The sequence below is a fragment of the Limulus polyphemus genome, unplaced genomic scaffold, assembly GCF_000517525.1.
Source record: "Limulus polyphemus unplaced genomic scaffold, Limulus_polyphemus-2.1.2 Scaffold128, whole genome shotgun sequence".
In the NCBI taxonomy this organism is placed as follows: Eukaryota; Metazoa; Arthropoda; class Merostomata; order Xiphosura; family Limulidae; genus Limulus; species Limulus polyphemus.
Window position 1 is genome coordinate 618239 of NW_013665738.1, and position 12590 is coordinate 630828.

General features: G+C 33.5%; 1 protein-coding gene across 2 annotated transcripts in view; it reads right to left on the reverse strand.

The window, feature by feature from the left end:
* The window catches only part of LOC106473310, a 35815-nt gene that overhangs the window by 10673 nt on the left and 12552 nt on the right, over nt 1-12590 (reverse strand). For both annotated transcript variants that reach the window (XM_013933995.2, XM_022402749.1), the window contains exons 2-4: nt 9948-10153; nt 8758-8893; nt 724-857 (exon numbers count right to left, since the gene is read on the reverse strand). In XM_013933995.2, coding sequence (XP_013789449.2) covers nt 724-857; nt 8758-8893; nt 9948-10153 — 476 coding nt within the window. The remainder of the gene's footprint in view (nt 1-723; nt 858-8757; nt 8894-9947; nt 10154-12590) is intronic.

Consider the following 12590-nt stretch of genomic DNA (forward strand, 5'->3'; position numbering starts at 1 on the left):
CCTTATCACTTGGAACAGAGATATATATTAATTATTTACCTAAAGCATGTTCTGTTAGATACGATTCTTACATAAACTTAGATGTTTGCTTGTTTTGAAAGTTTCGTTTAAAGCCACACAAGAGCTACTGCGTTAGTCCTCCTAAGTTTGGATTGAGAGACTAGAAGGAAGGCAGCTAATCAACATCACCCACCGTCAACTCCTGGGTTCTTCTAATCTGATAGTGAGATTGGACCGTTGCTCTTATGACGTACTTAAGGGCTCAAAGTGAGGAAAGTGGATGCGAACTGTATGCTTGGAGTTCACAGTCCAGCACGCTAGCCATTAGGCTGCGCTTAACCTAAACTGCAATGTTTCTCTGGTGTTTTTATGTGCAGCAAAGGAACTGCAGCTTGGTTTTATGTACGTTACATCAACGCCTTTACTTTGCGTAAAAGATGAGATGTTAACAATTGTACTTGTCTCCTGTTAATAATATCATTTTCCTTTATCATTTATTTCATATTTTCTAATTGAAATCTACTACGTATGCAAATCAAAGTAGATAATATAAAGAAAGTGCAAACGTATTTTATTTGCTGTTCTATGTGTTTTAAAAGAAGCATTTTCTGGTGCTGGCTTGTGTGTTGTGCAATGAGTTCCCCAGATGGCATTTAAAGTTTAAGTGCAAGAGCGTATAATTTGTGCTATATGATGAGTTATATCGTGGTGATAAGAAACAACCTCTTGGTTATTGATAAACCAATGGATCTTGGCAGCTGGTCGAGACGGAGAAGACTTGCAAGTGACATTAACGAAGTCTCCAACATCGTACTTGGGCTGGATACCTTCGATGGCAGGGCCCTTTTGTGGTATAACTGCAAACAGACACATGCCTTTTTCATTTAGATTCCAATTTGCGAATAGTTCAACATTAAACCATTTTATTTAACCAATAAGTATAATTTAAATATTGAATTAATGGATAAAGCAAGTATCAAAAATTGAATAAAAATGATATGTAGCATTTGATATATAATTCTGAATAAATATGCATACAAAAATGCAAAATAGGAAAAAAGTTTAAAATATCCACATATACTTTCACTTCGCAATTCATTCAAATAAACCCCCAAATTAAGATAAAAGGACATTTTATACATACGACTTGAACCTTGCTCTTTAGAATTGGAAATAAATATTCTAGCAAAAGGAATAGCTTCATTTGCCGAGAAGCCAGCAGATGGCGCTTTCTAAGTAAACCAATTTTTCTTACTTGGGTGAATCACTTCTAACCATAAATTTCATAGATAGATCTGTCTATATGGTTATGGGTTATATCAGTTTCAAGTTTTACAATCATTCATGTCATAGCAATACAAGTAATTAATTACTTATCCTATTATGATGTATATGTCATAGTAAGTAAAATGTGTTTCCAGACGAAAAGGTGGGATTGAAGAGTATTGAACAACAACGATTCTATTATTTGAAGTATAATTTCGGGTCATTATATTAATTATCCTGTTTTTTATTATATTTACAATTAACTTCTGTCTTTTCTTTTTGAATCAGGTTCCTGACTGATGTAAATGCATGCTAATGAATAGTTCAACGTTTAGTTACAAGATTTTATGAGCAGTGCAGTTATTGTTCCTCTATATTAATACTAAATTCTATGTGAACAGTCAGCATAAAGGAGTTTTTGCGACTCTACGTCGAACCACCTGCCAGTATGACGCCGTTTTCTAGAGAATATGGGTTTAAACAACGACATTTAAAAGTGCACACTTGCGTATCGTACCGCGTGTTGACGATAAGAGGCGCGAGCCTTCGTGATTACCTTATCACTTGGAACAAGAGATATATATTAAATTATTTACCTAAAGCATGTTCTGTTAGATATAGAAACTGTCTGTGGTGAAACACACTGAAGGAGGTATGAGAGACATTTCACGTGTTCACCGGTTCACTGAACAACCATCAAAAAGCTGAGGAGTGTCTGTATTTTATTTGAATGCTAAACACACCCAACAACTCATATCTTTTAATAAGACAGTCACATCTCTCCTTTGGATACTCCTCTCATGAGCACTACCCGTTCAATTAAAGTAAAAATTAATAGTTGAAACCTTCTGGGGAGAATAATAACATAATATTCTCAAGAAGGACATTTATGTTTATAATGACTTTTACACACCCGTACACAGATTAAGGTTATTGTTAAAGAACGTTTTATATAATTCGTTTGCTGTTAACATGAAAATCATGGCCATGTATTCGTGGGAAGAATGTCATTTTTTTATGTTACAGAAAATGATTCTACATAGATACACATTTATTTTTAGTCAGCCAGAACTGAGGAAGCTTTCGAAGTAAAATAGATGTTCCATAAAAATAGTGTACTTTTTTATTTTTTGTTGTGATCATTAAAACGGAACAGAACATATCTGCTTTTGACACATGTATGTGGAAATATAAAGTTTGGTCAGAGGAAAACGATAGAAGTCACTAGCTTTGGACCTAGAAAGACGATAGATATTACTAAGTTGGGTCACAGTAAAACTATAGATACCATTATGTTTGGTTATAAAAATATAAGAGATCTCCCTAACTTTGGTCATAGAAGGATAATACCTAAGTTTGATCGCAGGAAGAAGATTGATTTCGCTAAGTTTGTTTATAGGAAGTCGATAGATTCCACTGACCTTGATCGCATGAAGACAATAGATGTTACTACCTTTTTCCATATGAAGACGATAGATGTTACTGTTTGGTCCTATGAAGACGACAGATATCATTGTGTCTGGTCATATGAAGACAATAGATGTTACTATGAAGACGACAGATGTTACTATCTTTGATCATATGAAGATGATAGATGCTACTGTTAGGTCCTATGAAGACGATAGATGCCAGTATGTTTGTTCATAGAAAGACGATAGATGTCACTATGTTTGTTCATAGAAAGACTATAGATATTACTATGTTTGGTCATATAAAAAGGATATATATTTTTTGATAGATTGTTTAGGCAGAGTATTTATGATGAAACTTTGTACAATGGACGACAACGACCTGAAGACGAAAGGCGGAAGACTTTTGAAACGTCGTCCTCTACACTTGCGTTTTTATAACAGGCATTTGTCGTCCATTCTGCAAAGTTTCATCAAGACGATAGATATTACTAACTTTGATCACATGAAGATGATAGATGTCACTATGTTTGGTCATAAAAAAGACTATAGATATTACTATGTTTGGTCATATGAAGACGATAGATGTTATTATGTTTGGTCATATGTAGACGATAGATTTCACTAAAATTGGTCATAGATCGGCGATAGCTTTCATTAAGTTTGCTTACAGCGAAACGATAGATTTCATAATAAAATATTTTACAGTTTCTTTTTCAACCCACTAAAGAATTATCCCGAGTTGAATATAAAAGGCCCGTTTCTTATTTTTGTTTTTGACATGTGTATAATCTATTAACCGACCAATTTAAATCGTCGTAAGCCGCAAAAGACTTTACTTTTAACTGTCATGTTGAAGTTTAGAAGTACTCTTGGATTCTGTTGGAGGATTAGTGTGCGATGTGTATGGTGTTATTCTGAATGTTGGGAATGTCCTGAGATTATACTGAAGGATCATCATTGGACATGTATGGTGTTATGCTGAACGTTGGAAATGTCCTGTGATTATAATGATGTACCAGGGTGACTGATGTTTGATGTTATGCTGAATGTTAGGATTCTCCTGGGATTGTACTCAAGGATCAATATCAGACACATGTGTGGGGTCTTTTCTCTTTCATTCCAATAGTTGGATTAGTTGTTCTTGTTATAAAGTTCGTCACCTAACAAAATCTGTAAAAGTTGTTGCTAAATGTTAACCAACTAGTCTGTTCAGAAAGATGATTAACACGTGACTGACATCCCTATAACTTCTCGAAAGAATTAATTTCCACAATGCCTAAGCAATTTCTCTGGTTTCTAAGTCAATGTTTTAAAGAGATGAGATTTCATCACAAAATTCTTTATTTGTGAAAGTTTGTGATTTTATGTTTAAGCATATTGTATATACAGGACAATAAATTTATCTCCCAACGTATTGGGAATACACAGCAGCAAGTGTATCTCTAAAGGTATTGGACATAAATAGATATAATTTTATCTCTAAACGTATTGGACATAAAAGGATAGAAGTTTATCTCCAAGTGTATTGATATAAAGAGATAAAAGTTTATCTCTAAACGTATTGGACATAAAAGGATAGAAATTTATCTCCAAGTGTATTGGATATAAAGATATAAAGGTTTATCTCTAACGTATTGGACATAAAGAGATAGAAGTTTATCTCTAAACGTATTGGACTTAAAAGGATAGAACTTTATCTCCAAATGTATTGGACATAAAGAGATAGAAGTTTATCTCTAAACGTATTGGACATAAAGGGATAGAAGTTTATCTCTAAACTTATTGGACATAAAGGGATAGAAGTGTATTCCCCAATCATACTGGGTACAAATAACTAGGCATTTGTGCCCATATATATATATATAAAGGACTAATTGTTAACTGTTTATAGAAATTATTTTCTTCATGATATAAATGTTCAGTTTTGTTTGTAATTTTCATGAAAAGCTATCCTTGAGTAGCTATAGAAGTAATTAGGGATAATGGAGGAGTTTGATCGGTACATTGGGGCACTGTGAATCAAGAGGGGGTCTTTGAGCTCCGTAGAGGAGCGCGGGTATTTTATGCTAGTCTATCAAAATAAGCCAGTAAATAATAAATAAAATTCCTAAAAGGTTCATCCATATTCTACAAACCACATACATGTTTAGAAGTAGCAGTTGCCGCCCCTCCTCCCCTTCTATAGAGAACGAACTCTTTCCCTCTAAAGCCAGGTTTTCAGAAAAGGCAGGCAGTGGGAGGGTTCCACTCGCTTTTCAACACCATTAATGTGCAAGTGCTGGGATTCGAAGTCTTAACCAACTATTCATAAATCCACAACACTAACCACTAGTCCATGGCGGCAGAATGGAAACTCTCATCTTCTATAAAGATCGTTGACCTCATTAAACTCTCCAAGATATTTCTGTTGCTATGGAGACATGAACGCAGATAAGAAGCCGTGAATTTGGATAACAAGCTGTAATTTTGCACTACGGTGTTTTAGTATAACTGTAAGCGTGAATATTGTTATACAAATCATTGTTTTCATTCAATGTTTTGAAGTTGGTCTTTGGTGAGGTTTAGTTCGTAGCCTGAAGCAAATATCAAATGAGTAGGCATGGGCAGAAAAAAAACAATTAATCATTCTCTTGTTTATACCGTTATTTTCTATTTCATGATTATTTCTCTGTATATTATATATTAGATAAAAAAATGAAAAGGGTTATTTTGGTGGTTAGAGTATCGGGCTCAGATCTGAATGGTCCAAGGTTCGATCCGCGATATATTGTGTCACAAGCTCCGCCCTTTCATTTGTGGTAGCTGTATAACTGTGATAGTGAATTCCGCTATTCGTTTAGGAGTAGCTGTGTAGAACCTGGGTTTTCATGACTGGTTTTCTTCCGTTTTGTCAGCAATTGTAAATTAGGAACGGTTATGCCTGAACTTCGGGATTTCCGATCTCAAAGTTTAGTTTTCATGTGCATAAGGTGTCGCTCAAATTGAATATTCCAATGTACCCTAAGAAATAAGGAACTTCTGATTTTAAATTATCTATCAAATTATCTTGCAAATTACTAGTCAGAATCACACCCAGACCCGCAGAAAAGGAAAGCGTAAAATATGGAAATGCTACAAAAAGGAATTTCACGAACGCAATTTCTCAGACTTTTTGTCATTGTATTTCTGGTAAAGGTCTTGCTTCATGCTGAGGAGTCTTGAATAATTCATTAATTTTATAGAGCAAACGCTACATTGGGTAAACTATAGCTAAGAATGGGTGTATCGATTATTTTGTCGAAACATATAATATGTTTCCCAAAATAAAAACACTTCATTATGCTTTTAAATCGTTGTTGGTTAATTTATTTTTATATTAGCGTAATGTCCTTCCATACAAAAGTAAAAGTGCACATATTAAGTGACATCGAACCAGCTAGAAATTAGTTTTTCAAGTGACTCAAACCAGCTAGAAATGAATTTATCCAGTGACATCTAACCAGATTAAATTACATTTATCAAGTGACACAAATCAGTTATAAATGAATTTATCAAGAGACATCAAATCAGACTAAATTGCACTTATCAAGTAATCAGACTAAATTACACTCATCAAGTAATCAGACTAAATTATGCTTATCGAGTGACACAAACCAGTTAGAAATGGATTTATCAAGTAGCATCTAACCAGATTAAATTACACTTATCAAGTGACACAAATCAATTATAGATACATTTATCAAGTCACACAAATCAGTTATAAATGCATTTATCAAGTGATTTCTTACTAGATTAAATTACACTGATCAAGTGACATCAAACTATTTAGAAATGCACTTATCAAGTGATATTGAACCAGCTATAATGCATGTATTTATATATTTATTAATTAGTTAGAAGTAAAATTAATAAATCATGCCTAATAAGTTAGAACTGCGTTTATCAAGTCCCATCAAACTAGCCAGAAACGCACTTACCAAATTACATTAAACAAGCTAGAAATTCACTTATTAAATGATATTAAACCGGTTAAAATTAAATTAGAAATGTACTTACCAAGTCCGATCAAATTAGCTGGACATAAACTTATCCAGTCACACCAAACTAACTAGAAATGTGCATACCAAAACTGATCAAATTAACTGTACTTATACTTACCAAGTCATATAAAACCAGTTAGAAATGTATAGAACAAATCACGTCAAATCAACTACAAATAAACTTAGTAAGTCGAACGGAATAAGTTAGAGGTGTGCTTACCACTTCATATCAGAACAATTAGGGATAAGATTATCAAGTGACATTAAACCATCCGGAAATGCATTTACTCAGACACACGAACCCAACTAGAACCCATTCAAATGCACTTACCAAGTCAGATAAAAACAATCAGAAATATACTTAATAAGTGATATAAAATGAGCTGGAAATGAACTTATCAAAACACAGCTAATGGATTAGAAATGAACTTATCAAAACACAACTAATGGACTAGAAATGAACTTATCACTGTATATTCAACCGGTTAGATTAACAAACAATAAGCTCCTTCTGTATTCGTAAACACAGATATAGATAACACCAGATAATAGACTGTCGTAGGTACAATGTTTTTACATTTTTCTAGAGAATTATTCAAACCCAGACGTTTTGAAATGCAGTATCACTAGTGTTTGTCTAGTTTTCCTTATTTACAGCTATTCTATACGTATTAACTAAAGATTAAGGTCTGTATTCAATGATTAATGTTGCTCTCTCTATTAATAAAGTATTAACTTATGTTGTCAATAATTCAAGTTGTTCTGTCCATGTTAACAGAAGATGGAAGTCTGTAGTCAATAATTCAAACTGTTCTCTATAGAAGGTTAAAATCTATAATCAGAATTTCAAGTTGTTTTATCCGTGTTAATTGGAGATTAAAGTTTACAGTCAATACTTCAAGTTGTTCTGTGTATGTTGATAGAAGGTTAAAGTTTACAGTTAATACTTCCAACTGTTCTGTCTGGATTGATTGACGGTTAAAGTTTATAGTCAATACTTCAAGTTGTTCTGTCCGTGTTAATCGAAGGTAAAAGTCTATAGTTAACACTTCAAGTTGATCTGTTTGTGTTGAAAGTTCAGTACTGTTTGACATAAAAGGTAAATATGCCAAGTTACCGAGTGGCTTCATACTAAATAAATGAATTCAAACTATTTAAAATACACATTGTAAAAAGTGTTTTTAGTAGACTATTTTATAAACTATACCTTTTAGAGGAAGAGAAACAGAGAGTAAGTTATGTTCTACTTGTATCATCACTGTTGGAAGAAAATGGTTTTGACACTGTTGTTTCGTAAGCATGCTAAATGCTAAGTTACGTAATTCAGCTTAGTTATATACGATTTTACCCTCAGGTTTTTTTTATTTGTTTTTTAGTAATTAGCCACAAAGATACAAAATTAGCGTTTTAGCGTCATAAGACCGCAGACGTGCCGCTGAGCCACTGGGGTGGGGGTTCAATATAAATTGTTATGACTGATAATTATCATCAGCTTATATTAATTCAGCTTGTAACATTGTGGGTATATATCTGCAAATAAGTTCTCTCTCACATTCTGGAGTTAGCAGAACTCGGGATGGCCGTTCGTTATCTATATGGCCTAGCGCCCTACCATGGTAAATGCATCCAAAAGTTATCCCAGGCATGATGACGATCTAAATTTAAGTTTTTTAGATTGCTGAAACAGAATATGGCACCAATTTTTGTTTTTCTAGTCATTCTCGGGATCCCGTGGTGCCATGTTTCAAATTGCTTTCATATTTCTACTCACAAGCTAGCAGGACCAAAATTGGCAAAAGGGCAAGTGTCATAAGAGGGTTTTTCCGGGTACTGACCTCCTTGGGATAACTTTAGAAATAATTGGGGATAATGGAGTAGCTTGATTGGTACGTTGGGGCCTTTGTGAATCATGAGTGTGGTTTTGAACACCACTGTTGAGCGCAAGTATTTTATGCTAGTAATATTTAACACACTGACACTTCATTCTAAAGATAAAAAGCAATAAAAAAACCATTAAGAAAATGTTTGTTTCAAGTAGACATTACTGACTCCTCACTCACCATGCACCTGCATTTTCTTTTCACCCATTATAGTTTGAAAGGAAGGTGCCTCAGCTGACGCTTCACATCTGTAGTTACCTTCAGAATTCATGTCAGTTTCGTTAAGAAACACGTGCCCTTCGTAAGACTTTCTCAGCTATGGAGATAAAGTTCGTAAAAGCATCACTCAACATCAGATTGTTAGAAATATTTATAAAATGTTACGAAAAATCACTACCTCTTGAAATTGGAACAGACAGAGAACTTCTTAAACACAAATTTATTTGTTCCCATTATCCTTGAATTCCATATTGCTTATTCTACATTATTTCATCAATGTATTTTTAAAATTGATTTAATAGTTTTATGTACAGAGATTTTACGGTGTTTGTGTTTAGGAATAAAATATTACAGAATTAAGAATACTTCGAAACTTCGGATGAAACGGAATACTTTTTTTAAAGTGGTAAACCTAATTCTTTGTAATAATGATAATATTTACGCAATTGAAACAGTTAGACTGGGCTAATATTCAATGTCTACTACTGACTCCATATACTGGACAACATTAATCCGACTCCATATACCGGACAACATTAATAAGACTCAATATACTGGACAAAATTAATGATCTTGATGTAAGTGTCACTTCCTCGTAACGGTAGGGTGGATACTTACATCATATCTAAAATATTCCATCATTGTTTACCATGCTATAACATGTATAAGAATGAACTGGAGATTTAAATTGAACAAAATATCAGTTTTATTGTTGTTTATATCGCTAATTTTTAGTTGAGAGTATTTTAGAAATATTTTAAGTAATGTGGTGGTATGCTAAATAATTTTCTTTAGACTGTTTGTGCCTTTTTCCAGACTTTGAAGACGACGTTTCAGTCTGAAACGTCGTCTTTAAAACCAGACAGTGAGCAGAAGATATAGTAATAACTAAAATGCTGCAGAGGTTATGTGGCTGTGGTATAAATAAGGGAATATTTGATGCAACAAATAACATATCCTTTAAATACAAATCTCTAGCATTTCGTCATACATAAAAAAATTACTTGGATGTTTTTTTTATTTTTATTTTGTAAGCCGAAAAATAAGCAAGTCATTACTTTTGACACTCGTAGGTTTGGTTTAATAAGGTTAACACGTGAAACTGTACAAAATAAACAGTTTTAACTAAAAAATTTCTGTGAAATACTTACATCTATGTATATTCCCGGTAAACTGTAAATCTGTGCTGGAGGGTTGTCACGTGGTACATAGCGGTAGAATTCGGTTTCATTTTTATACCATTTCACTGCATACAGAACATCTGTTTCCAAGGCGTACGTGCAGTTAAGCCAAGCTGGACTGCCAGCTATCACTGTTTTTGGAATATGAAGACTAACTAGCCGAAGACATCTGATTTCTAAAAGACACAAAAATGTTAAAGATGCGTGAATAAAACTCACATTATCATATTTGGAACGATCGATCGAAGCAACTTAAGTGATTTGAATGGCTGGAATCAGGCTCATTAAATTGCTTTTAGGGCTAAAAGGAATTGGAAATTTCAACCTGAGGGGCATCTTATTCGCACTTGAGCTAAACGATTAGGTCAAAAGCCATTAGTACTGATTCAGGTATAACCGTCTTTAGTTTTGAAGAGAGGGGCAGATAGTCAACATCATTTGTCGCCACAATAGCTTTGTCTGGCTTTTTGAGCCGCATAACGGAATTCACTATCACTTTTAAAACGCGAACAGCTGAAAGTGTGGTACTTATTCAGCAACATCAAGTCTCGAATCCCGTACCCTTGGATACGCAACCCGACACCACAAACCTAAGAACAAGAGGAGATTACACAACAAATTGACAAAAATAATATTTTTATTGTAAACAACTTTAAATTTTGTAATGACAAGGGCAACTTTATAACGGTGAAGTTGCTTCTTCGTGACTTAAGTGTGCACTGCTGTATTAAAGGGAATATAATGTCTCTATAGAGTTTCAACGTGTACTTCTGCAAAAGAAATGCACTCGTATAGTGTCAAGGTTGCATTTGTACAGATTCAACCTGTAATGCTGTATTAAAAGAAATGTACTCGTATAGTGTCAAGGCTGCTTCCTCATGGTTAACTATTGTAACTTACTCCTTTTTATTCAAATACTTTCCCGTGAGTATGAACAGACTGTATCATTGATCATACTTATCATTAATATGAACAGTCCAAAATTCAAATTATGTGAAATTGTATGCTGCTTTTGTTTGTTTGTTTGTTGTTAATTACAAAGCTGCACAATGGGCTATCTTTGCCATACCCATCTCTGGGATCAATCCCGAATCATCGCACTGAGCCACCGGGGGTGGGAGGGGGTGGCTGGCTGAGGAAGCATATTTTTTATATGTTGTCTCAAATCCAAATCTATCTTAACCTGATACTTAGATTTAGATCTGAAGGAGTTTTACACATTCCGCATGGGTGACTGGTTGGTTATGAAGTTTGTTTTTCATGATAATCAAAGGCGTAACACATTTTCATGTCAATATACATATATATTCACACTTTATATGAACTATGTTCCAAGTCTCATGCTGCCTTAAAAAAATGTACTTCCAATGTTGGTCGTGCTCAGTCCGATGACCATAATTGAAATCTATTATCCGACAGAGCAACTTACATTCTAACAGGCTCAGCGAGGTGTATCTCAAACAACACAATTAGATACATTTTCTACAGAACACCTAGTGTACGTGGATGTCGGTTTCCACGATCACGTTTAAATCCACTAAATGCACAAAAATCAATTGTATATTGTGCAATTTAACAAGCAGGTGGTTGTTGTTATTCCAGTTTTTTCGGATATTTTTTTGACGAAACAGCCAATGATTTTGGACGGTTGTGAACTTTGGCTTCTTCAGTTTCAAATATGTGTTTATTATCCTTTTAACTGCACCAGGAGACATGCAGCCATCTTCATCATAGTGATGTGTTGGGTCAAAGATTTCTTTTCCTTAACCTTATATTTTACTTTCAGATAAGGGGGTGGCTCAGAATTGTTTTGGGGCGACTACACAACAACACTTACTTTATATTGCTGTAACAAACAACTATAGAACAACACTTACCTTATATTGCTGTAATAAACAACAACAAAACAACACTTACTTTATATTGCTGAAGTAAATAGTATAGTATAACACTTATTTTATATTGCTGTAGCAAACAATTATAGAACAACACCTACTTTATATTGCTGTAGTAAACAGGTATAAAACAACACCTACTTTTACTGCTACAATAAACAAATACAGAACAACTCATACTTTATATTGCTGAAGTAAACAAGTATAGAATAATACTTACTTTATATTGCTGTAGTAAACAGGTATAAAACAACACTTACTTTATACTGCTACAATGAACAAATACAGAACAACACCTACTTTATATTGCTGAAGTAAACAAGTATAATATAACATTTATTTTATATTGCTGTAGTAAACAAGTATAGAATAACATGTATTTTATATTGCTGAAGTAAACAGGTATAATATAACATTTATTTTATATTGCTGTAGTAAACAAGTATAGAATAACATGTATTTTATATTGCTGAAGTAAACAGGTATAATATAACATTTATTTTATATTGCTGTAGTAAACAAGTATAGAATAACATCTATTTTATATTGCTGAAGTAAACAGGTATAATATAACATTTATTTTATATTGCTGTAGTAAACAAGTATAGAATAACATGTATTTTATATTGCTGAAGTAAACAAGTATAATATAAACACTTATTTTATATTGCTGTAGTAAACAAGTATAGAATAACATGTATTTCTGAGACTGCCAAGG